General features: G+C 47.0%; 2 protein-coding genes across 2 annotated transcripts; one reads left to right on the top strand and one right to left on the bottom strand.

Moving 5' to 3' along the window:
- Positions 1-598: 598 nt before the first annotated feature.
- LOC139219179 (bone morphogenetic protein 1-like) lies at positions 599-14,764 on the bottom strand. The gene is made up of 22 exons (XM_070850983.1): positions 14,756-14,764; positions 14,564-14,643; positions 13,443-13,618; positions 8,787-8,897; positions 8,574-8,702; positions 8,363-8,480; positions 7,167-7,345; positions 6,960-7,065; positions 5,982-6,106; positions 5,767-5,882; positions 5,201-5,303; positions 4,993-5,109; positions 4,767-4,912; positions 4,428-4,623; positions 4,216-4,341; positions 3,489-3,652; positions 3,185-3,365; positions 2,370-2,495; positions 1,884-2,011; positions 1,586-1,799; positions 1,133-1,383; positions 599-1,042 (listed from the first exon to the last, which is right to left on the bottom strand). The coding sequence occupies exons 1-22, from the start codon at positions 14,762-14,764 to the stop codon at positions 908-910; spliced, it is 3,036 nt and encodes a 1,011-aa protein (XP_070707084.1). The 3' UTR covers positions 599-907.
- A 171-nt stretch (positions 14,765-14,935) lies between these two features.
- On the top strand, positions 14,936-24,395 carry antxr1b (ANTXR cell adhesion molecule 1b). Its single transcript, XM_070850984.1, has 18 exons — positions 14,936-15,078; positions 16,485-16,556; positions 16,636-16,707; positions 16,851-16,932; positions 17,033-17,066; positions 17,272-17,351; positions 17,753-17,821; positions 17,922-18,002; positions 18,092-18,152; positions 18,322-18,420; positions 19,297-19,366; positions 19,586-19,664; positions 20,114-20,209; positions 20,322-20,363; positions 20,504-20,596; positions 22,056-22,214; positions 22,858-22,938; positions 23,645-24,395. Exons 1-18 carry the CDS (start codon positions 14,936-14,938, stop codon positions 24,011-24,013), a joined length of 1,782 nt encoding a protein of 593 aa, XP_070707085.1. The 3' UTR covers positions 24,014-24,395.
- Positions 24,396-26,644: the final 2,249 nt, after the last annotated feature.

The following is a 26,644-nucleotide window of genomic DNA, read 5'->3' on the forward strand; positions in this document are numbered from 1 at the left end:
AACTATAGCCTACCCTTATCTAACACCAGGCTGAAACATTTTGCTGTGCACTGTGGTGCGCGGTTTCTCCTCTGACCACACTCAGCAGCCCAACGGGCGGGGCCAGGTGTATGCTGGTGCAACTGTGCCCACGCCCACTGGTGATGTTGACAGTGCACCATCTCCCTCCAGAATACACCTCTACATCGCCGATGGTAGCCTTAAGTCTCTGAGGTCAGCGCAGAGCATGTTTACTGATGCAGTCTGAGATGTAAAATATGGTAGGGATGGAAGAAGTGATGTTAGCAGCTGTGAGAGAAACGCTCAGAAACACCCACCCTCAGGTGAAAAGCAGAAAAATGTGGAAAAATATGAAAAGTATCCAAAGGGATGTCAAAAGGGTTGAGCCGCCTGGAGACTCAAAGACCAAACTGAAGGAGCCTTCAACACATTGGACTTCCTCCGACGTTCACACTCAGCATCAGTATGTGCATTTATCCAGTGATATAATACAACAAAGTGCATCACATTCACCAGAAGTGATCAAACCTTCCACCACAGACAGCAGAAAGTGACAAAATAACACGATTAAAAAAACGGCAAACAGTATCACATTATATACATTTTATAAGTGAAGACAGCGCTAGGACCATCAGCTCGTTACAGGCATGAGACTGAATTCAGTCCAGACAATCACTGCAGACCCGGCGTGCCCTCCATCCTGTGCAACTATCTAGTGAGGAGGAGGAGGAGGAGGAGGAGGAGGAGTGAGGTCTGTGCGTGGCTTCACTCTGACTAACACATGTGAACGTGAAGTCTGCGGCCTGGTGTTTGTGGTGTCAGTCATGGCTCCTCGTCTGGAGACGGGTGTGTCCCACCAAATGTTGGGGCTCACGTCTCCATTTAGGTTTGGGGTCGGTCTACAGAGTCACTTGTTTGCGTGTAAAGTGTCCTGGAACTTTGTGCTTGTGTAGCGCACATGAAAGCCTTTTTTATTGATGCTGTCGTCTGAGTGAAACTTTAAGACGATGGCGTCCCCCGCGGAGTAGACCTCCTCTGGGGCCTGAGACAAAGGAACACAAAGAGAGGGTTTTCAGAGGAGAATCTGGTGTGCACAGTATACACTACTCACTCCTGCCGACTTCAGCCTCACCCCAGATCCACAGTATCGTCCCAGCCTCGGGGACTTGATGTCAGCGCCGTCATACAGCTCCACGTAGTCGTACCCGCAGTCCGCCTCCTCCTCGATTTCAAACACTTGGAAGATGATCTCCACTCCGTAGCCCTTCTCGGCAGAGACCACCCACAGACAGTCGCAGCCACTGGGGTAGTTGTTATCTCCAAACTGGGCATGAGAGTAGAGATCTTTGGTCTTGACCTCGGCTTTAAGGCTTCCTCCACATTCTGGGAATTTACAACCACAAATGAGAGGGTCAGAAAGAGGAGCTCGTAAAAGTGTGGAAAGAATGCAGCTTTCTAAACGCAGCACGAAACAAACCCATAGCTGAAATGTCACATATTTGGTGTTCTATTCTTTCTCAAGTACCATTTATTGCTTTTCCAGGCTTTTTCTGGGTCAGAGTCATTTTACCAATGTTTTGCCCACCTGCTGTGTACGAAGCCTCGAAGCCTCTCTTCTGCACTGAGTTGTCTGAGAAAAATCTCAGGACCATTTTGTTTCCACTGGAGACAACAGGAGAAGGCTTTTTGGTACCACAGAAGCGTCCGAGCGTTGGGACGCGAGCGTCCGGCCCGTCGTAGATCTCCAGGTGATCGTAAGCACACTCCAGATGAGCCTCCATGTCGATTTCGTTGAAAACCTGAGAGTTGTTAGAGTTGTAAAGAGATTTAGTTTGGGCCACAACATAATGCTTAGACATGAGACAAGACGTCCGTTGACATACGAGCTTGATGCGATGGCCCGGGGTGGTGGACAGAGACCAGGTGCAGGCCTTCTTACTGGGATATCGATCAGGCCAGTTGGGGCTGCTGATCGTACCTGACACGCTGTTCACCACATGGTCACAGCCCGCTGAAACACACACCACCATAACACGTCACAGCCAAACAGGGACAGCTGCCTCTCTGTGGACACATATCACTTCCTCCCCCTCAACACCACAGTCCTGTGGGTAATCCTCTGAATCCTCCCACACCCCCACACACGGGGGGGGTATCTGAAGTCATTCCTGCTCACAAGACAGCCCATGTAAAAATGAAGACTTGGTGAACAAATAGGACTGGTGCTGGTCTGGAGTAATCATGTGTGGCAATATGGGAGCGAGCAGGGATCTCCCGCCATCCGGCCCCTCCATCCCCCACCTTCCTGTTAGTGATTTGGGTGGACTGAGCCTATAGGGTTAGTCGTTAGGGGGTTACTGAGGCTTTACCTTCCTTGCAGTCGTGCAGATTGTCGTGCAGCATGAAGCCGCTTCGGCAGCGACAGCTGTAGCTCCCAAACGTGTTCATACATTCATGCTGACAGCCGCCGTTTTCTCTCGAGCACTCGTCTACATCTACGGACAACAGGAAGTAGTTTGTCTGAAAGTCCTTCACTTGATGCGGGAGTCTCTCTGAGTCTGAGTCTGTCGACGGTCTCAAGAGGCAGCAGAAAACACTGAGCTAATATTTTCAGCCCAGATCTGCTGCTGTCTGACCCACAACCCTGCATCATCATCATCATCTGTCAGCCACTCATCTCGTGCGTGTGCACCAAGTGAAGATATCTGAGAGCTCAGTGCTCCCTGTCCACAGGACGATGTGAAACACATCCACATTTAGCATTTCCGCACATTTGTTTTGTGTGAATATTTTTCTATGAATAAAATAAAATAAAAACATATAAATAAAAATAAGAAGTAAATTAAATGTTCCTATGTCGATTTTTAGGTGAGCGGTTGACATATGTGTTACAATCCAGAAGGAAGCCGCTGTGGCATTCAGCTCTCTGCATATACAAACACGAGATCTGTCACAATAAGGACACCTGTGAATGTGACTAAATGTGAAATCCAGACATTAATTTGACTTCATCCACATGCTGCTGACTAAATCTGGCAGAGTCCGTGGCTGAGTGCTGCTGCCAACCTGCTCCTGCTGTGGATGATGATTTTAACTTCTAACTGTTCCAGATGTGGACATAATTTATCCCCCTCAACGTTTCCACCCTCAGTGCATCCTAAGTACGTCTCTCCTCGTGATTTACCAGAGAAGAAGTGAGCTTTGAAACCCCTCTTGGAGACGGTGTTGTCAGACTTGAACTCGACCCTCATGTTGTTGTGTTGGGACGTGATGGACTCGGGTTTCTCCACTCCACAGAACTTCCCATGAAGCTTTGAGTCTGAGCTCAGCCCACTGCGCACCTCCACGTAATCATATTTACACACCTGATGGAGAACACTGGAAAGCTTTACTCACTACACAGGACAGAGCCCTCTCCCTGTGGGACTGCGCTGATTTTATCAGGTTATATTTATGCTGGAAACAGGACAGAAATTTCACCAACTCACGTCGTTTCCTTCAGTCTCAAACACGTCAAACACCAGAGTGATGCGGTACTGAATGGGCGCCACCAGCTGCCACACGCAGTTCTTGTTAGGGGGGTATTCTTTGGGCCAGCCGGGGGTGGTGAGGGAGCCGTTCAGCTTGGTGATGAACCCACCGCAAGCAGCTGCTGGTGGGACACACACAGCACTGATTTTAGTGACGAGTGTGGGAGGAAAACACTGGCGGAACACAACAGACTTCACTGCCTAACGTGTCTGTTAACGATTTCAAAATGACAAACTCTAAAAAATCTACAGGCTATTAATTACAAAGTAATGTCAGCAAATTAAGTGCTGACCACATACAATCCAGGTTAGATTAAGGACTGGAGTAAATGACAGAAAGCCGTAAACCGCGCTGAAGGGAAATGTAATTTCCTCTCGTATTAATTAAATCAGTGATGGGGTGGGCTGTCAGGCTCACGCACGAGCTGCAGAAAGTGAACACTGCCCTCCTGTGGTCAAAGAGAAACCAGCAGGATGAATGGATCATGTGAATGTAGAAAGAAAGCAAGTGTAGGCCAATTAAAGTACACAACCACGACCACAAGGGTGTTTTGGATCAATGCTGCAGTGAGAGGAAGACGCCTTCTAGTATTAAAATGTCAGTATTATATCATACAGTATTATGCGTGTTGTGTATTATGTGTTGTGTGCATTACGCATGTGTTGTGTCTGCTCTATAACTCACCCTCACACTTCCGCCTGTCGGCGGCCAGCTCGTACCCCGGGTCGCAGGCACACCTGTAGCCGCCCAGCGTGTTGATACAGCGCTGCTGGCACTGGCCGCCGTCTGGTCTCGAGCACTCGTCTATCTCTACAAACCGACAAATGGAAGATATTGATCCCAAACCAGAAGTTGGTCTGACTGCTGGCTGTTTGTACCTGAGAGGAATTTGTCACCTTTAAAGAAGCTGGCTGCAAAGCCGGCCTTGTTGACGGATCCGTCAGAGACGAAGCGTAGCCAGAGCTGGTTGGAGCTGCTTTTGATGTCATCTGGTTTGTCGTAGCCACAGAAGCGGCCGAGAAGCGGGCTGGTCTCTGAGCCGCCGTCCCTCACCTCCACGTAGTCATAGACGCAGGCATCGTGTCTCTCAATCTGCACACACAGCGACGCCAGGAAGTATGCAAAAAAACATGACGGCAGGAGAGTGTGTGTGAGGGTCACGTGGCAGTGGAAAGAGTGTTTGTTTTCCCGGACAGCATCCGACATGAAACCAACAACAGTAAACGGGATCTAACCTCAAAGGACTGAAAGGACAGGCCCACATCGAAGCCCTCGGCCACTGTGATTTTCCACACACACAGTTTGTTGGACTGGTAGTCGTCTGGGTAATTGGGGGACTGGACTTGGCCACTGTCCCGCCTCACCTCCCCCCCACACATAGCTGCATTGGGGGGAGATTCACATTAAACGGAGAAAAGAAACGTCAGACATGTTAAAGCCCTCACACGGTCATTGCTGTACCTTCATAGACTGCGGAGAAGCCTTTGCCCGGCCAGCTGCTGCTGCTCCTGAACTCAATCCACAGCTGGCTGTCAGAGGAGACGATCGGAACTGGAGGTGAGTCTCCACAAAAACGGCCTGCCAAAGTGCATCAAAGAATCACGGTTTATACCAGCGAGTTAACGAGAGCTGAGGACGGGTCTGCTGACGCCGCTCAGAGGACACGGACCTTTCAGAGGAGCTTTCCTCCAGAAGCCGTCTCGGACCTCCACGTGGTCGTACCAGCACAGGTGACTCCTGAAGAGGTCCATGGAGGTAAAGTTCAGAATGATCTAAGAGGCAGAGGTTACAGATGGAGGATTGAACATCTAATACATTATCGATCATCGTACAGATTCACAACAGCACAGTATTTCTCTTTTAGGTTTGAGATGTGACATTTCAAATGACAGAGAGGTACCCAACAAGTGATCACTGGACAATTCACAAAAAACTGTCTCAATTGAGATGTTTTTTTAATGAATTTAATTTGATAATCAATTCCACAGAAACATTTTTATTTAATTTAATGTGATGGTATTTATACACGTGTCCTTTTGTCATTCAGAATTGCAGAATTACTTCATTTAATAAATTAAATTATTTGAATAGGTGAAGGAGTCAGGCTGCAGGCTGTTTGGGTTTCTGACTTTGATGACTGCACGTGTGTGTGTGTTTGTGTTAACTATGATGTGATGAAGGCTGCGTGGCCCTCAGACAGTCAGGAACTCCAAAAAGCCTCCACTCGTCTGCCACCTTCTCTCCAGGAGTGACAGAAATCCTCCAGACACAGTGAGCGTAGGCCGAGTATCCGTGTGGAAAACCAGGAGAGGAGAAGTTTCCCGCGCTGTCCTGCAGGCTCTGCCCACACCCTGTAAAACACACACACACGAAAGTCTCACAATGACACATGGAGGAGATTTAAACCTTTAGTTCCACATAGGTGATCATGTTTTATATAAGAGTCTCACTTGCACACTTGTAGAGTTTACGTGCTTGTACGATGTCCCCATTGCTGAGCCTGGTCCTCTGTCCAATAGGCGGCCTGACTCCGTTGACGTCATAACGGGGTAATATGGTGTCTAAGAAGATGCCTCTGTTTGAGACAGATCACAAATCAGAAGGCTGATGAGGAAAACACGTCTGACTTCACCGATGAGCTGGAAAATGTGACTGAACTCCTGTTCAACACCTTGGGACTTTATTGATTCTGATAATCTCTTGCTGGGTTTGGACTCGGTCTTGCATCGTTCCCATGGTGATGCGGCCATGAATGACAGGCATGTGCAAACAGAGCGCTCTGAATGGGGCCTTTTGGCTGTGCCAGGCGGCTCAGTGGAGCCAGAGAAAAAGGCCACTCCAGCGCAAATGGTTCAACAAAGCAGGAGCCCCAGGCCTTTATTTAGCTTGGCGTGCCTCCATGAACCAGCCCGGCACAGTGGCCATGGAGGTGAAAAACCAAAGCACACAGAGAACAGCAACGGGGCAACAACATGCACGAGACACAAATGAAAAGAAGACTAGTGTGGGACCATTTCTGTGACAATAAGGGATCAAATCCCTTATCTTCAATGAAGCCTGTTCAGCAGGGCTGATAAAGGCACAAACAGCAGGTCAGCATCGCTGCTCAGCTCAAAATGCAGCAGGACGTTAGTGACAGTTTGGGGGAGTTTTCATATGGTTGTCTCTCCAAATGACCATAAAACCTGCAATAAATACAGTGCGGTGGAATGTTTTCAAGTCAACCTGAACACGATCTGTCTGATCTCAGCAGAGAGGCGGCGGTGGCATTTAACCAATAATTGCCCCAATTTAACGGCCTGCTAAGGTGAACCAGCGTGCACGCTCAGGAAACCTTCATCAGGAAACAACAATGATGAAAGCTTTACCCTCACAGAACCAAGTGTAGGAAAGAAAGTGTGAAGCACTGAAAAGTGTCACATGCCAACCTGGAGAACGTATTCCTTGCATAATGCATGATGCTGCCAAAGTCGTATACCTCCCCAAGAGAGTCGACCTCACCCGGCTCCATCTTCAGGAAGTTATACTCCTGTCCTGGTCACACACACACACAATCAGGGCCTGAATCCACAAACACACCTGGAGCACTTGAGTTACACACTTCCGTAGGGCAGCACACCCGTCGTGAGCCGTACCTGCTTGGATGTTGTCTCTGATGATGCTCACGTGCTCGTCACGGTCCGGACGTGTGTGTTCATGCCAGAAGCCGATCACATGACCAAGTTCATGGACCACGATGCCAAACTTATCGCAGTTCTTTCCTATGGAGATGGCCTGGGGGCCCCCACCCCTCCTGCCCACGTAGGAGCAACACCTGCAGGGGGCGACACTGGTCAAGTCCATGTCCTGGAGCACCTGCACTAGAAAAACTGAACCTTTACTGCCTGCGAATGTTTAAGGACCATACCGGAGTATTTGCAACTCTTTCACCATAAATCATCTATAATTTTTTATTTCTGCCACCTTTTTAGAGGGAGAGATTAAGATCACAACGACCTTTACTGTCTCTGTACGAGCACAATGGAAAATAGTTTGGAGCAAGTCTGTAGACGCTCAAGGATTAACAATCAATGATTAACACTACAGAGAACAAATGCAGGCCTAGTAATATTAAGATAGAAACTAAATAATGTGCACAGAATAAAAGCAGAAATGTGCGGTGCTCAGAGCTAGCAGAGCAGCACAGTGGGACAGATGTTGGACTGAAGAAGAAGAAATCAGGTTTTAGGGTTAGCTTCTTGGATGTAACATTATGTCAGTCCCCAGTTCTATTTCTATCTGTACGGTGTGAGCGTCAATCAGCTGACTCCTGAAACATCAAGTCTGTGTGAACATGTTAGAAAACATCTGCTTAATGTCACATTCAGCAGACATGTCCCAACATTTGGTTTGGTTTGGAGCTGAGTTCCTGACCACCTGGCCAATGGAAATCCAGCATTCACTCTCCTTTTATTTTTCTGACGGAAACATGTGAACACATTGTGAGGCTGTGAGGCTCTTTAGCTGATAACTACAACTAAGTTTGTAGTCAGTTCTGTTGGGTTCATCGCATACACAGTTAACGTTGTATGTAGAAAATACTGATTGGAGCAGCTAAACTGAAGAGTCTGCTGTGCATCACATCATGACCATGAAGTAACTCTGACCACCATGAATGCAGACCTGCTGCTCACTGTGATGGATCACACGCCAGCAGAAGAGCCTGCACACTGACCTTCACATCCTACGAAGATGGATGAAAGTCAATGGATGTGTAGCACAACAGAAACAAAGTCAGTGACCTCACTGGCCTGTTGTGTTTGTCTGCTCTGAAGGCCGAGTGCCGACTCACCCACACGGCCTGTAGGTGAAAACGATGTAGCTTTCTTCAGTCGTCCTCTCAGTGAACGTTACACATGTGTGTTTCTCCCAGTGACGCATGGCCTGACGGAAAATGGCTCTCTGGCTGCCTGAAAGGAATCACAGTTTGACATCTTCAGTGTGCACCTCACAGCTGCCCTGTGAGAACACACGACAGAACTACGTCTCCATTCAGAGCTCACCACTGAAGTTCCCACTGATCACATACGGGATGAGGCCATCTGGCCACACTCGCTCAGGTCTGGAGGTGGCTGCTCTCCTCTGTCGGCCTGCAGCTCTCTTCCTCCTGATGCTGGAGCCAGAGCTGTTCCCTGGAACAGGAGATGGAGATGTGCATTGGTCCTTGTCCCTGTAGCTGACAGCTCTCAGGGGTCAGTCGGTGAATGTGGGGGTACCTGTGTGTGTGTGGATGGTCTGGACTGTGTGCTGGGCGCCATCACTGCTATGGGCACCTCTCAACATGTGGAGGTCATCCTCATCCAGGGCAATGTCTCCCAGAAAGGCAGCTGCACGCACCCGCGCACACACACACACACACACACACACACACACACACACACACACACACACACACACACACACAACGAGAGGCGTAAAGAAGACATCTTGCCAGATCAGATATCTGTCTGCTAAATATGAAGCAGTTATCTTATCTTATCTTGGCTCTGCAGCAGCACCTCTGAAGGTCACTGACTAACACGATGTCTCGTCTATTTGATTCAGTGGAAGAGATGAACACACTTTATACCTGCAGACTGTGTGCTTCAGCTGTCTCCGCCTAATTTAAAGCTTTTTGATATTGTAGCCCATTTATCCCTAAGTAATTTTAGGGAAGGCCCTGAGTTCTTGAACTCCCTATTTTTAACCTATTTAAATGCTTACCTTAGTTTTGAGTCCCAACCTGAATTTTGATTACTATAATAAAACTTTTAAAACACACAGGTAAAGGAATAATCACTCATAACCTAACCCTACGCCTACCAGCTGGCAAATCGTCTTTTAAACCTGTTGCTGGCCTGGTACGTGCTTGTGAGCGGAGAGACCCAAAAGTAATGGCCGTTTCACTCCGAAGAGCAAACAAAATAAAGTTGTGGTGCCTTACAGAATAGTTCTGAGTTTTATCTGTGGTAAATACTGTGGTGAAGCTGCAGATGGAAGGTTTCCTGAACTGGAGCAGTCCCGCTCCCTCACGCTTTCTCCGTGGTAGAAGGAACTCTGGACGTGGACTTGAAGCTCACTGCGCTGTTTGCGGAATCTTCAGGGTTTCCTCATCGAAAACGATGTCCTAAGAAGCCTTTTTTAAGAAAGCTGAATTAACTATACTGTGGCTAAAAGTCCATTCACTTTGCTAATGAATGCTAACAATTTACCCAAACAGCTAGCATTATAAGCTAAACACACACAGCGCTCACCCGAACACTTGAACAACTGTCCGACATATCACGTCGAAATGTCTCCAGCTGCTCCCGCTCTCCCTCCTTCTCACATTTTAAAATGAGTGTGTATGTGGCCGCGCTAGAGCGGGTGACGTCATCGCTAGCAAGGAGAGGAGCGCCTGAAACTTTTGTCTTTAACTCGCTCTGACGGTCAAACCGTTTCACCCACAGTCACAATTTATGCATCAGAAACGTAGGGAAAGTCCTTGTGGACTCAGTGAAGTGACTCAGAACACACAGAAACGTACGCAGCTCCCGATACGAGCCTCGGAGCGACGGGAGTGCCGACCGACTGCCTCATTGACTGCCATGTTAACTGAGAGGGAAAAGCGGATGAAGGAGGGAGAGACAAAGACTTTGCTTACCTGCTCCAGAGCTCTCATTTCACAAGATAGAGACCTTAAATTACATGTACGTGTTCAGCAGACCTTCTTCTCTCCACTGGTCTGCACGTTATGGCTGGGACACGTACCGTTTTGAGTAAAACCTGGATTTTCAGAGGTGTGTCACAGCTGAAATCTGCCTTTGAGAACAGAGTGACTTGGTAGGCACCGTCACCACGGCAACCTGACAGCTGACGAGCAGCAGCTCATTAGTGACGTTTGAGCCACCAGATGGCAGCAGAGCAGCGTGACAGCAGCAGGGCAGCATGATGTCTGTGGCAGCAGCAGGGCAGCATGACGTCTGTGGCAGCAGCAGGGCAGCGTGACATCTGTGGCAGCAGCAGGGCAGCGTGACAGCAGCAGGGCAGCATGATGTCTGTGGCAGCAGCAGGGCAGCATGACGTCTGTGGCAGCAGCAGGGCAGCGTGACATCTGTGGCAGCAGCAGGGCAGCGTGACAGCAGCAGAGCAGCATGATGTCTGTGGCAGCAGCAGAGCAGCGTGACAGCAGCAGAGCAGCATGACGTCTGTGGCAGCAGCAGAGCAGCATGTCAGCAGCAGAGCAGCTTGTCAGCAACAGGGCAGCATGACGTCTGTGGCAGCAGCAGAGCAGCATGTCAGCAGCAGAGCAGCTTGTCAGCAACAGGGCAGCGTGGCATCAGCAGGGCAGCGACAGCAGCAGGGCAGCAGGACAGCATTCACACTGCAATTTCTTCAGGAATTGCAATTTTTCTAGTTAAGTATTATTGTCCTTGGATTCCTTCTTTTACTTCATTAACTCAGTCTCCCAGCATGCAGCACAGAGACCAATTAACTACAACAGCTAAGCCGCGTTTCCACCAGCACGACTTGCCCCTACTCGACTCAACTCGGCACGGCACGGCACGGTACGGTTGTGTTTCCATTACACCAGGTACCACCTCAAACGTGGGCGGGGTCGTCAGAGCAAGGCGTGCCGAAACTCCGGTAGCGTAATTTGTATATGGCACAAACAAACACAACTAAGGACGTGGAGCGTTGGTTTGTGTGTATCCGTTTAACTCATTCACAGAAATAATAAAAACGCTCCGTCTCTGTTTCCGGGGTTTTAAAAATGGCGGGTTTGATAGTCGCTCTCATGACTCATCAAGTGATGCCGCTCCCTGGCCAATCAGTGGCCTGCAGTCTGGTGACGTCGCATTGTCAGCTCGACTCAGCTCGCTTGGAACCCCGGCCGAGGAGGTACTAAAATAGTACCTGGTACCTGGTACTAGGGCCGGTGGAAACACAACCTAAACCGTGCAGAGTCGAGTCGAGTCGTGCCGGTGGAAACGCGGCTCTAGATCAGAAAAAGATGGCTCCGTCTGAGAGAAGACAATCAGTCATGAGAAATCAGACATGTGGGGGGCAGGAGCGCTGGTCAGTGTGGGGACACTAATTCAGGGACTGTGTCCAGCCTTCAGACGTCCTCCTGAAACACATTTGCTCCACATTTTGGCGCCTGTGGCTTCACACTGTGTTTCCGTTATTAGGCCCGTAGCTGCTGCATAAATCAGCAGCTGAAGCAGAACAGCTCAGCAGAGTCCTTCCCATTAAATACCTCATTTAGCCGTGTGATGTAACCACCTTTGAAAGTCCGAAAGAAAAGCCAGAGCGGGCCCTGTGTCGGCCTTTGAAGTGAATTCACTCATGCAGAGGCTGACTGTAAATGACTGTCACCCCCATGGCGAGTACCCCATGCCCCGCAGCCACAGGGATTTCACCGGCGTCCAGCCGAGGGCGGTGCTGGCACGGCCTCGCTGACCTCGGGTCTCCAGGCAACAGCCCCGGACCAGCACAGTGGTGCGCTGAGAAGTTTCAGGAGTCACGAGTGAAGAGGGACCCAACTGGCTGGAGGCCCCCCAGGAACCAAAGTAATGTTGTTGGACAAGCTAGATAACTGAGAAAAATGTTTACAACTTGTTACACGTCAGAGATTCTCCGCCAGCTTCATGCTACAAATTTAAGCTTGACATTTAGTTAGTAATGCCTGACTGAAATACGGTCAACATGCTGTGTACTTCTCTCTCTGTCAGTTCTGAGACAAACTAGACTGTCTTTAAACTTACGTATGACCCCTTTAATGGAAAACCAGTCCTGAGTGTCGCTACAAACATTTAGTCCAGTACTGAAGTCTCTTTTCTACTTTACTGAGCACATCCATTTGAAGCTCCTTCACACATCCATCCAAGTCTCACAGACAGGCATCTTTGATTTTACTGAACATGTATTCATGTGATAGCTGTGTTTACAGCAGCACTGGGGAGATCACTAGTTTACATCCAACACATTAGAAATAATCAGAAAATATAATGCACTGCTGCAGATGAACTTAGCCAGCTGTTCAAATGGTCTCTGCCTCACACTAAACATCAGAAAAACTGTAAAATGCACCTTAATGCATTCATAATAAAGAATTATTAAATATTTATACAGTCAGCTATTGATGCTTCTCTCATCAAAGACTAAGGAGCAGCTGAATAAACTAGTTTTACTGTCTGAGTCCACCAAGAATAAACTGGTTCATCCAGAGATCAGCTACAGATACACGACAGAGGAAGAAGGTCAGAGTGTGACCAACATAACGTGACTGTCCACGGCCCTGCAGCCTCCGGCACCAAATCAGTATCTTGTCATCAGTCGGTCAGAGGACGATCTGCTCTGCACTGGTACCATCAAAGTAAAGCAGCTCATTTGACAGTGAAATCATGTTGTCCAACGCTGCACTTCTACTGCTCCATACACATTTAGCTGATAACACATCAGGGTTTCCATGTAAAAAGGGTCAAAATGAGGCAATCACATATGATGCAGTGGCATCATTACAAGTCAAACCCATGAGAGGACTTCATACTTCCACTGAGTAAAGACCTGAGTGTGTCTGAGAGGCGGGTTCACAGTCAGCTCACCTGTGTGTTCACCTGAGGGCTGACCTGACATCACAGGTCTGAGATCAGAACGGCCATCAGCGTCACCAACACAAACCACACACACACGTTTGAATCCTCACCTCACATTGTCCCCATGTCCACACCTGTCTATGGTCTGTCTGTACCTGTCTATATCTAGCACACGTCTGTCTGTCTGTCTGAGCTACATTTAACTTTAAGGTGTCACAGTGGCTCGGGTCTGGGGGGGTCTAGGGGGCTCTGTTATTGGTCAGAAACCGGTAATAAACAGCAGTAATATCGCGGAGGAGGTAAAATGCACCGTACCAGCTTTACAGGGATCCTTATAGTCGATTCCATCCCCGAGGTGTGAAGAATGAGGGTCCACAGAGTCCCCACGAGCCGCCAGACAGACGCTCAGCAGCAGCCAGACCTCCATCTCATCGGAGCCTCTCAGACTAACGACACCCCGACCCTCATCGGAGCCTCCAGCAGCTCCGGAGCTGAAGAGAGCGCAGACACAGCGGCCGGCACAGTTTACAACAGCCCCCCCCCCCCGGACTGAGCGGCACTCAGTCACTGACAGGCACACGCGCACGCACACACACGCGCACGCACACATCTGGCTTTTATTAGCTGTTAGTTAGTTAGTTGGTTAGTTAGTTAGTTAGTGACCATAGTGACAAGGTCTCAGCTGATGAAGCTAACCTGGAGAAGAGAGCAGGTGAGCGAGGAGGAAGACAAGAGGGAGCCAGAGGGAGGAGGAAGAGCAGAACGATCAACCAGAAGGTGTCCTCCTTTTCCCAGTGAGGAAGAACAGATAATCTCACACACATGAAATATACCTGCTCCAGCCTTCAAAAGTCCTCTTACCTGCTTTTCTGTTCCTGTCCTGTGCTGTAGATGGATGGATGTCAGTGTCCTTCCCTTCCACAGGAGCAGAACGGCCTGAGCAGCATCTCTGTTCTTTGCTGGAAACTTTCACTGTTTGATTTTATCTTACATCAGCACATCAACAGTTCCCAGTTCCCTCCTTCAAATGCAGAAAACTGTCTTGGTAACAGTGAAGTGCATGTGTTTCCCTGTAGGTGGCACTGAGGAGTTAAGTGTAAAACTGAGGAAACCTGCAGGAGGAGGAAAAAAAAAACAAAGTGTAAGAAGGAGGTGCTGAAAGCTGAAGGGTCATTCAGACACACAGAGGAGAAAAAATCAGCCGCTGGGACTTTGTTCTAACTGAGTCAAGGTGATTGTACGGCGGAAGAGAGAGGAAGAAGACGGAGACAAAGACTCAGACCCAGCAGCTCCTCAGCTGTTGAGGACTTGAGACACCGAGGACCTGAGACACTGAGGAACTGAGACACAGAGGACCTTAGACACAGAGGACCTGAGACACCGAGGACCTGAGACATTGAGGACCTGAGACACCGAGGACCTGAGACATTGAGGACCTGAGACACAGAGGACCTGAGACATTGAGGACCTGAGAAACAGAGGACCTGAGACACAGAGGACCTGAGACATTGAGGACCTGAGACACAGAGGACCTTAGACATTGAGGACCTGAGACACAGAGGACCTGAGACATTGAGGACCTGAGACACCGAGGACCTTAGACACAGAGGACCTGAGACACAGAGGACCTGAGACATTGAGGACCTTAGACACAGAGGACCTGAGACATTGAGGACCTGAGAAACAGAGCCAGGAAGGAGACGCTCTGCTGACAGCAGCAGGGCTGTGAAGTGACAGTGGATAGAAACCCTCCGACTGGACAGCGTTGATGTTCACCTTCTCTTTGGCTGGCCCTTAAACTAGGAGTGATGTCCCACAGCGGGGACAGACAGGCTCTTCTGGGGCTAGTTTTGGTGGTCCTGGTGGCTGGCGGCGGTGGACAGACCCACGACAGGAGGGAGCCAGGGTCGTCCTGCTATGGAGGATTTGACCTGTACTTTGTTCTGGACAAGTGAGTGAGTGCTGCTGCTCTGACCGACCACAGATACAATGATGATGATCTCCAGAGGCACTGATGATGAAACACTGCGATTGTGTGCTACAAGCAGCAGCTTTCAGTCTGCCGGTGTCTCTGGTGTTTGGCAGGTTTCAGGCTCAGCAGAGGTATTGAGACCTGTGAGCCTGGCTGGTGTTTACAGCACATTTATTCAGTGTTAATGTAAAGTCTGTCAGAGCTGAAGGTTCAAAGAAACAGTTGGTCAGTCATCAGATCTGCTGATCTCTTCTGGTTCTCTGTCTGTGTGTGTGTGTGTGCACTTTATTGGTCCATCATTTTCACCTTGTTGAAATTGAGAAGTAAACCAACCAGTAGACGACATACTCTTGTCTTTATCGGTTAATCTGCCCATTATTCCCCCTGTTAATCTTTGGTTGATAAGATGTCTTCCAGGTGACATCGCCAGGCGTCTCTGACCCAAAGATCCAGATGCAATAAAGTACAAGAGAGAGAGCAGCAGGAGCTGGAGCCACACAAACCAATTATTGATTGAAATAGTTGTAGATTAACGTCATTTGATCAGCGAGTCAACCAGTTGATCAATAGCATGTGCAGTACTGTGACAGAGACAGGAGCAGATGTCCAGAGCCCTGAAGCCCTGTGAGGGCAGACACACAAGGGTTTATGAAGTCAGTGACGAAGTGTACTGCAGGGATGATCCCTGTTGTCGGACGTGGCCATGTCTCACCAACAGGAGCCCACGTCTCTGGTCCGACGCATTGTTCTGCAGAACCCTTTCTCCATCAGAGCCAGATGTTCCAGAGATCCCTGGTCTCTGGAACTCGCATCACAGGCTAAATGAAAGCACGAGGGAGGGACAAGGAGAAGGAGAGGCAGCGTCAGACGGGGCTGCACAGTCACTTTTCTCTTTAATTACTGAAATTGGCTTTAAAACTGCATTTTTCTTCTGGTTGTTTGGTTGAGTCTGCACCTGCTTCCAAATCAGGATATGACATGTCGCTGAGCTCCTTTCAGAGGATGACGTGGCTCCACAGCTTTAGTTTATGGAAATATTCATCATCAGAACTCTTGGATTCATCTGTGTAGAGTCAGCAGAGTTTGGTAACTAGAGAGCTGCACACAACAGTCTTGATCAGCTGTTAATCACCGAAATCTTTTCATTCAAACCAACACAAAAGAAAGAAGAGCCTCCAGCCTCTCAAATGTGATAATGTCCTGCTTTTCTTTGCCTGATTTGATGGGAAATGTCTTATGAATATGTAACTGTTTGTTTGGACATAACAAAGCAGCTTCTGATATTTTATAGACTCAGCAGATGAATCAGTAAGAAACAGAATTAGGAGCAGCAGGATTCAAGTTTAATCAAACATTAATCGGCCCTCCCTGAACCCTCCTCTCAGGTCCGGCAGCGTGCAGCATTACTGGAACGAGATTTATTACTTTGTTGACCACCTGGCGCACAAGTTCATCAGGTGGGTCCTCACAGAAACACTGGATTTAAAGAGAAAGGCATTGTAGGAGTGTGAAACATGACAGTGGTCTCTCCTTCAGTCCTCAGCTGCGGATGTCTTTCATTGTGTTTTCTACAGAGGGACGGACCGTCATGGCACTAACAGAGGACAGGTAATCACACCCCCGCTCCTCTCAGACCTAATGTCTAACTAGTAGATATTAGTCTAACTAGTAGTCAGACATAGACTACTGTCTAATGTCTGACTGAATGTAAATTTGATGCTTGTACATGTTCCTTCCCCACCCATGACCAGAGAGCAGATCCGGGCTGGACTGGAGGAGCTTCGCATGGTTCAGCCAGGAGGAGACACCTTCATGCACAGAGGGTTTCAGAGAGTGAGTGAGTGATCCTGCTGCCCAGCACTGAGCCATCTGACTTTTAAAGTCAGACTCATTAACACTTAAAGCCACTGACGCCTCAAAACTTGTCCCTCAGGCCAGCGAGCAGATCTACTATGGGACCGGAGACGGTAAGCAGAACATTTTCCTCTTTAACGCTTCATCTTCCTTCTTCATCCATCCATCAGGACATGTGGAAGAATCATCATGTGAAGAAAGAACAAAAACACAGCTGCTCCTCCGATCACTGAACAATTATGTTTGAACTGTTTGTCTCACTTTGACTCTGACTGTAAAAATACATGAAAATGGGTTGTTTTCATGGCACTCTGTCAGGTTACCGGACAGCTAGCGTGATCATCGGCCTGACGGACGGAGAGCTGAGAGAAAACCAGTTCGACCTGGCACAGAGAGAGGTGACCTGAAAACCAGTTCACAGCGTTAGTCATTAATGAGTAGACAGCTGATGTCTTCTCAAACCCTAAGACCAGCAATAAAAGTATGGAATGTGACTTTAATATTATCATGTAATGGACTTTGGTCATGTGACAATGACATGAAACCAGAGATGCTAAAGGGTAAATCCTTACTGAATTATGTACAGCAGGAAGATGTTTTATCTTTGGGTAGAGAACTTCCAGACGTGCTGTGTTGCGGCCATGCTCCTCTCAGTGATGTTTTCCAGCAGCTTTCTATCACAGCCATCAGCAGTTACATCACGACGGAGGCGTGGTCAAAAGCTTCAGCCTCCCTGATGTGATTTAGAGAGCGTTCATCATCGTCATGTAGCTCTCCTCTGGTGTTTTTTCAAAATCAGGCCAGCAGAGCACGCCAGTTGGGGGCCACCGTGTACTGTGTGGGAGTAAAAGACTTCAATGAAACGCAGGTAAAACCCTCCTTCAGCTAGTAAGGCAGGTAACCAGTGGATAAACCAAGCAATCACTCACCCATAATACAAATAACTGTTCAGTGGTTCCCCCTGACAGCTGTCAACCATCGCAGACAGTAAAGACCACGTCTTCCCTGTGAATGATGGATTTGAGGCTCTCCAAGGAGTCATTGACTCGGTACCAAAGACACCAACATGACACAGAAAGATACATGTTTAATGACTTAACCATTACAGGTCAGGTTTTTATGCTGTGACTTTTCTTAGATTTTGAAGAGATCATGCATAGAGATCCTGGGTGTAGAGCCGTCTACCATCTGTGAAGGAGGTGAGGACACTCGGCCATACATGTCCAACACGTCATATTTCCTTTAGATAATCCTGCTACTGACAGGAATATTACACAGAGTCTATATATGAACTATCACATTGCAGTGATGCATTTCCTGACTTAGCGTAGGAAACTGATATTAACGGACCATCTAACCCCTCTCCAGAATCTTTCCAGGTGGTGGTCAGAGGAAATGGGTTTCTTCACGCTCGAGACGTCCAGAAAGTTCTCTTCAGCTTTCGAATCAATGACACAGTTACTTTGAGTGAGTTCATGCTCCATGGTTTTCATTCATTGACTGTACTTCTGTAGTGTTTCACTGCTGTCCAGGCAGACAGAGATACACTAGACGTAATCTTTGGTAGTTCTATGGAGGATTTTAGCATCTTTCAGCTCACTGATTTGTTTTTTATTTTGATGCTGCCAGTCCACCAACAAATGGCACAGAGACAACATTAGTGAGCAGCTGGTGAACATTCAGACGTCAAAAAGCCTGAGTCAGAGCAGACTGGACTTGCATTCATACATGACAGCAGATAATGCTCTGCGTCTGCTGGATGTGAAAATACACAAATGTTTGCTACATGAACCTCATAACAATATGTCAAACAGAGACTAAACTCATCATAATTATTAATTCATAGAATAGAAAAGAAGCAGCTTTTGGAACTCCACTTAGCAACCATTTTCACCGTTTGTTTTGGCCATCCACAAGGAGGATGGGGGGTGGGCAGGTCTTTGTGGCTTCCAATGATTTAAATCCCAGTCCTCCACAAAAACCATCAGCACCATCTTCCCCAGCTTTAAATGTGCTGCTTTAACACTCAGCGCCTCTCAGATTTCTGAAGGGGAATGTGGATCTCATCAGGGACAAGCTCACTGTCTCTGTACACACTCGACACTCACTCAGCCAGGGTAAATAAACCACAAGCCTCCCCCTCATCTGCCTCATTTTCCAGAGGGAAAGGAAGTCCAGGAATTCAAGAACAAAAAGAATATTTACAGGCTTGAATCTCTTAGGCTTGAAGTTTTAAGGCTGGTAGAGAAAAGTCAAGTAACCGTTTTTCACCAATGACCTTGACGTATTTACTCTCAGGTCATTGCAGCATGTCATGATTGTCCAGTCAATTCCTTCCCACAGTGAAGAGACCTCTGGTGGTGAGAGACACCTACCTTTTGTGCCCAGCTCCTGCTCTGGAGAAAGAAGGAACGTGAGTGATTTCTGTCCAAACACAAGGCTCAGATTAGACTCAAACTACAACAGTAACTTAATGTCAGCATCATAGTTTCATCTCTTTAGTTTCATGTGAGATTTTAACATCAAATAGCATGTTTCACCGATATGGACAGTCAGCATGCAGTAGCCCGTGGTAGTGCTGTATTCGCAGTCAGAGGAACGTTGACCTTTTCCTCTCAAACTGTTTCCACAGGTCTGCTACTCTGCACATCAGCATGAATAATGGCCTGAGCTTCATATCGAGCTCTGTCACAATCACTGCAGTCAGATGTGTAAGTGCAGTGTAAAACAGGATGCTACAAACGCTGACACACACATGAACTTAAAAAGTATTCTATGAACTCTGTGTTTAAAGGAATCTCTTTTTCTGTCAGCACAGCAATGATATATTCTGTGCTACTGGCCATATAGAGTCCCAGATACACTCCATCAACGCTCTTTTGTTTCTTTGTTCACAAGTAATTCATATAGTCCTCTCCAACTGTTTCCCACCATGATAAATGTCCTTGAAAGGATACAGAGGAACCGGTTTTCTGAAGTACTTCACCTTCTCTCTGGTTTTGGCTGAAAGTGAAAGTTGTATCGGCATGAAATACACATGTAAAAAACATAAAGGAAGAAACCTCTGACTTCTTTCTCATGGATGATTGTGTCAGGTTGGGTCAGGTGTTTTTCTCTTTTTGTCCATCTCCTACTCACCCTGAATCTATTTTCCTTCCAGTCTGATGGGACCTTTGTGGCCATTGCTCTGCTCATCCTGCTGTTCCTGCTCACCGTCGCTCTGCTGTGGTGGTTCTGGCCCCTCTGCTGCACCGTGGTACGACGGCCATCTTGGATCCTCTCAGACTGAAGAACATGCATATGTGGAAATGTGTCACCAGACATCCTTTGAGACTGACACCATGCACATTTCTTTTTCATGTCTGCAGGTCATTCATGAGCCGCCTCCTCCAGTGATAGACGACATCTCTGTGAGTGGTTTTATTTCACTTATTTCACCTCATCACTAAATGATCAAACAAAATCAAAAACAAATCATTACAACACGTGCTCTTCAGCTGTACTCTCATTGATTTCCTGCAAGCACGAATACTGCCTCCTCCTTCCTCAGGATGATGAGGATGGTTTTCCTAAGAAGAGGTGGCCCATGGTGGACGCCTCGTACTACGGAGGACGTGGAGTCGGAGGCATCAAGAGAATGGAGGTAGAAAGAGAAAACAGCAACCCAGATTAAAAAGTCAAGTGTAATAATTCTAACGCATATGAAATAAAATGTGTTCAATACACCAAATGTTCATACACAGCAGTCACAAGACTTTCATGGAAATAAAATCACAGCTATGACGTTTGGTAAAGTGAGTTACGGCTTTTATGAAAATGATGGATCGTATATGCGTCACAGTGCACGGAATGAATGAATCTACATTGAATATGGAATCCTTAATACTTAATGCTAGAATTAAGTCGACTGTATGTCTGTATGCACCAAACAGCTTCAGGTTCAGACGAAACAGAGATCAAACAGTTCGGCAGCAACACAAAGAGAAACAGGAGGCGACTCCTTCCTCAAAACAGCCAAGTTCATGCTGGAGGAGACTGAGTCACTTTGTTGTTGAGACTGGCTCAGAGAAAGATGAAGATGAGGCCATATGGCTAGTAAAGTGCAGACACTGCAGATCTACCATATGCTTGGTAAAAGCAGAGAGTCGGACTGTTAGCAGCCCAGCCTGGCGGAGCTAGCACGGTCGGATTGTGGGTGTTACACGACAGGCTACGTTCTATGGTTTGTCCCGTTGCCCTGTCCCTTCGCAGTCTTAGATGAAAAGGAAAAGGTGAGCAGTGGTATGAAAAGTCAGTTATCTGAGCCTTGCTAACAGGTCAAGTGGAACCAGATGTGTTTGTTGTCAAAGAGGAGAAAGGTAAAGGAGACAGAAGCGCCCCCCCCCTTGGGTTGAGGTGCTTTACAGCTGACGAGACTGGGCTCTGAACACCCCTTCCAAACAGAGCAATGGAAAATATGCACAACTTCTTTTAAGTGCTTTCTCTGCCAAGGGAAAGTGTTTGTGGCTCGTGTGCACAGGAATAAATCCTGATGAACCTCTGAGGTCGCTTTGACAGCACTGGTTTCACTCCTGATGTGATGGTGGTTTTTGACATTTGCTTTCACGTATTTAGTGTCACTTTGAGCATTGAGGTAATTATGTTGGAAAAAAACATCTTTACATTAGGAAGGCAGACAGCCTGTGGCCATGGGTCTGACAGGTTTTATACCATCAAACAGCTTCCAGAATAAATGCTTTATGTTCCCTCAGAGCTTTAGGAAAAAGTCAGAAACTTTGGAAAACAAATGGATGCAATGAAATTTCAGAGGGCTAGGGTTATGTACAGTCATTTTTTAAATGTAAGATAATGCAGCAACTTGTTGCAAAGTTAAAATAATATTGAGATATCTGAGTCTGGACCAAAGTGATGCACCAGCTGACCTACAGGTCAGCGTCGCCATGACTACAGCCGCTGTTAACACGGCTAAGAAAAGCTCCTGTAACCAAACAGTATTACGGACTTATCAGCCGTCTTCCTGTTTTAAACGTGTCTGACTCCAAGTCAAAGCGTCTGATTGGTCACTGCCCTGCACTGCCCTGAAAGCTTCTGTTCCCATCCAGGTCCGATGGGGGGACAAAGGCTCGACCGAAGAAGGAGCCAAACTGGAAAAAGCCAAAAATGCACGAGTTGTGATGCCTGCAGAGGAGTTTGATCCACCTCGGCCAAACTACACCACGCACAAATTCATCCGCCCCCAGAAGTGGTACTCTCCCATCAAGGTGCTCCACTTATTCATTGTCCTTCATTTTAATTAAATTACTTATTCATTCGCTCCATTTATCACACTGACGACATGGATGTAGCTTTAAATTCTTCTTAAATACTGACCTCAGTGTCCACTTTCCAGAACTTTCAACCACAGCTAATGGTCTTCCTCAATCTGCTCAATATGTAGATCACGTGATGTTAACATATGTAATCTGATTCCTATTCCAGATGTTTTGAAACTAGTTATGACATTAAAGACCTTATCCTGATGATGGTCCAAAACCTAAAAACATTTCATTGTTAGTGTTTCTGGGAGTCATGTGTGACCAGGAAACAGTTAATAAAATGTATTTCCTACCATATTCGTCAGCTGGATGGATGGTAATAGGAACCAGACATGAACTGAGCCAACCCCTGGATATGGGATCTGTGAAGCGGGTGTTGTTCCTAAATACACTCTGTGTTGAGCCGTCTATTTTGACCAAATAAAGCCTCCAATGCAAAAATCTAAGAGGAGCAGATAGAGTCCGACAGAAACCCAGAGAAACAGACCAACTCTGCCTGTTATTTAACTCAGCTTTTTAAAGGCCTGTTAACGTCCTGGTTGTTTTTTGGGATCACTGCCTTAATGTATCTGTGATCATCTTTGTACAGGGCAAACTGGATGCGCTGTGCGTTTTCCTGAGAAAAGGCTACGACAGAGTGTCTGTGATGAGACCTCATCCCGGAGACAAGGTGAGGCCGAATAATACGCAGTCATCAGTCCAGTCGTCTGTGAAAAACAGCATCTGCTCTTCACAGCTGGAACATAAGACATATTAATTCAAAGCAGAGCAGTTTACGAGACTGTGAACCAACCATGTCACGTTATGGTAGGCAGACGTCCAAGGGTTTGTTAGATTTTAAATTCTTGACTTCTGGAGATGTGGGTTGAGGGAGGGTTGGAGCGAAGGGAGCAGAAACCAAACTGAAATGATATCTGCATGACATTAAGTACAGTTAGAAGAGTCTATACTCCATCAAATTGTAGAAATAGTGGATTCCACAGGTGGCACAGTGAGTGGACAAAGGTAAAACCAGCTGTAGTGGTGTCTGCAGACTAATGGCTCCTGTCTGCACAAGTCGTTAGGAGTTGAGCTGGCAGCAGCTCTCTTTTCTTCCATGACTCTCACTAACGGAGGAATTTCCTCTTTCCATCCGTTCCAAGCGGTGCCCTTCCAAACCCATCACTGTGCTGCAGCAGATTTAGCAACCATTCACACTATACGCTGCAGTTTACTGTCAAATGCAGTTTTCTTTACATCTCATGCTTGACAGATTCATCTACACTGACCCTAACCATCACCCCCTAAGAACCTGATCCCTTAAATGACCCAAACTCCCTGCAGTGACCCAAACCCAAACCTTTGCTCTGAACAGATGTGTCCTCCTTTCCTTACAGGGAAAGTGCATAAACTTCACCCGCAGTAAATCGTACCCGGCTCCTCGCTATCCCGTCTACAACCATCCCTCCACACCTGTCTACACTTTGCCCCACAGATACCAGCGACGCCCATCAGATGACTTCCATTTGCCCCCTTCGCCAACTTCAACGCTCCCCCCTCTTCCATCCACCCCGCCCCCATCCTCCTCCACCCCTCCCATGTACACCCCAGCTCCAAACGGAGCCCTGGCCCCTGCTGCTGCGAGCCCAGCCTCTGCGCCCCCGTCTCCGACCGGCTCCCTGCCACCTCCACCCCAGGGTCCACCTCCGTGTAGAGCACCTCCTCCGTCACGCCCCCCGCCACGCCCCAATCACGACATTAACTGATGACGACCAAGATCCAGGAAGGTGACTGGGAGGGTCCGAGCTCAGGATGGAGAGACGTTGTCAGCGTGGCTCTGAAGTCCAGACAGAGTGAGAAGGAAAGACTGAACAACACCCAAAACTTTCAGTCAACAAGCGGCTCACGCATCGCACCTTCAAGTCTAGAAAGTGAATATTTAGTGTAGCAAGCAAAGCTTTGGCTAGTAAATGCTATTGGAGCTCAGCAATTTATTCATTTTTCAACGTTTCTGCTTATCAAATCAGACAAATTAGTTAAGCGTTGCGCCGTGCTATGGAGTGATTTAAACTTGCATTTAACCTGAACTGAATCTTTCTATCCGATTGACAGATCTGCTTTGCAAAATGAAACACAGTAATCGTGAGTTTCAACAGCAGCTGCGTCATGTGTTTTATACATGCAGTCTGTATATTTATGAATGAATTTTAATTAAATGACACAAATATATATCTACACATCACATGGCTCTATGTGTCTGACTGAAGTTGGAAGATTGGTTGAAGGAATAATTTGACATTTTGAGAAACAGCCCTAATAGCTTTCTTGGTGAGTATGAGTGGATGGGTACTGCTGTAAATACCGAGCCAGAGGCAGCATGTGACCCTTTAACCAGGAAGAGGATCGAAGCTCCAGTGTAAAGTTAACCTACATCCCAACATTTTCACACTTTGCGTGCGTTTGAGGATTTCTGTGGTTAACTGGTGAGTTTTAGAGGTGCACATTGGTAGATGCTGAAAAACCTGAAAAAACCTGAGTGGTAACAATCTTTTCAGTGAATTCTTAAGAAAGTCAGTAAGTGTATTTCACTGAAAGTCCATGTACTCCTTTAGATTTATACACTAATGCCACATTGTACACCCCTTCTCACACACGCCTTGGGAATGCTATTAAAAAGATAGCTTTCTGGTAAATTATCACACAGGACCACAGACATTAATCTGTGAAACTCAGGTGCCATTTGAGTTCTGTAACACCGACAAAGTGACGACTGGAGGAGGCTGATACAGTGGCCAGAGTGAGTTTCCTGATGTGTGTGTCACCATGATTTAGGGTGTAAAGCAGGGGTCACCAACCTTTTTGAAACTGAGAGCTACTTCATGGGTACGGAGTCATACGAAGGGCTACCAGTTTGTCACACTCCTCTGAAATAACAAATTTGCTCAGTTTGCCTTTAGTTATATATTATTATTAATGATACTCATCTATGTGAAGACACTGATCACGTTAGAGATTTCTCACAATAATGAGCAACAATGATTTAAGGTGGGAAACAGATAATATCAATATTACACATTTAATTTCTATTCATCTCAGCAATTGTTAGGGTTAGGGCAATTTTCAGATGATCACTTCTACAACATTTCAAAGAAAAAATGTCCCATTTTCACTGCCCACTGACAAAGAGCCTTTAAACACATCACCAGCTATGTTGCACCAAGTTTGAGAAAGTTATCAATCATGTAATGTTTAAGAAAAATCAACTTTCAGATTTTTAAATAAATCTTATCACATTTTAAACTAACGAACACATCTGTGGCATTTTTACCAAATTATATCCGTTTACATTTCATGATCACACTTTTGAATTGAACACAATTTTTCAATATTTTTATTCAGCGTTGCCATGACACCGCCATGTTGCCACTGACAACATCTGGTATCTGTTTGAAAATGTGGAGCTCTAAACGGGGCTTCGGCTGCTTTTTAGGATTTTTCCTCCGGCCTGGTGAACAAAGACTGCTGCTTACCCAAAGCTGCCTTCAGCTCACGGGCTGTTTCTGCCCGTAGCGCGCTTCCCGGTGGGCAGTTAGCATGCTAGTTAGCGTGCTAGTTAGCGTGCTAGCTTTGTGACACGTAGTGAAGCGTCTCTCCACATTGTGCCGCTTTGTCGTCGCCCCGCAAATGAGACACACGCAGTTTTCTTTCACAGTAGTAAAAAAGAACTCTTCCTCCTATTCACTGTGAAAATGATGAGCTTTCTTTCTTTTTTCTGCCATGTTTCTTGGGTTAGAAACCGCATTCAGATCCATCATCTCCGCTGCGCCCGCTAGCTTACTCTGCACGAGCGCCACAGTTTTGTCATGCGCACAACACTGACCTTTGACCTTTGAACTGGAAGAGGTCAGAGTTCACCTAAAACTATCTAAACTAATTCTTTTATTTTTAAGATATAGTCATTTTCAAATCTATATAAATGCAAGAAAAAATTACATTTTAGACGCAGCTCACTGGTGAGTTGTGCTATTTTTAGAACAGGCCTGCGGGGGCGACTCATGTGGTCCTTGGGGGCGACCTGGTGCCCGCGGTCACCGTGTTGGTGACCCCTGGTGTAAAGGATGAAGACAGGAGGTCTCCTCTCAGGTTATAACTGGAACAAATTGTGAAACTGAGAAAACTATGAGATTATTTGAAGAAGACTCTGACCACAGCAGCTGTAAAAGGAAACAGAGATTACAATCACTTAGCGTCATTAGTGACAGCTGTAGTGTCGCACAACCGTGAGATTCCATCTGCAGTATAAATGCATTGCATTGTGGGATTGTTAGCACACAGAGGTGTACATACCATGGGCAGGCCTTGTTTGCACAACAGGCCTTTTTCACAGAAGATATTCT

This window comes from Pempheris klunzingeri, chromosome 19 (assembly GCF_042242105.1).
Source record: "Pempheris klunzingeri isolate RE-2024b chromosome 19, fPemKlu1.hap1, whole genome shotgun sequence".
Classification (NCBI taxonomy): Eukaryota; Metazoa; Chordata; class Actinopteri; order Acropomatiformes; family Pempheridae; genus Pempheris; species Pempheris klunzingeri.

What these genes read in the sequence shown, in the direction of transcription:
- LOC139219179 (XM_070850983.1), bottom strand. An exon ending in TAAGGATCCCTGTAAAGCTG is followed by an intron (nt 8,898 to 13,442) that starts GTACGGTGCATT and finishes GGGTGCGTGCAG; the next exon opens with CTGCCTTTCTGGGAGACATT. An exon ending in CGGGCCATCGCATCAAGCTC is followed by an intron (nt 1,800 to 1,883) that starts GTATGTCAACGG and finishes AACAACTCTCAG; the next exon opens with GTTTTCAACGAAATCGACAT.
- antxr1b (XM_070850984.1), top strand. Translation starts at nt 14,936, where the DNA reads ATGTCCCACAGCGGGGACAGACAGGCTCTTCTGGGGCTAGTTTTGGTG. An exon ending in GGCCCCTCTGCTGCACCGTG is followed by an intron (nt 20,210 to 20,321) that starts GTACGACGGCCA and finishes TCATGTCTGCAG; the next exon opens with GTCATTCATGAGCCGCCTCC. An exon ending in GACCTCATCCCGGAGACAAG is followed by an intron (nt 22,939 to 23,644) that starts GTGAGGCCGAAT and finishes CTTTCCTTACAG; the next exon opens with GGAAAGTGCATAAACTTCAC.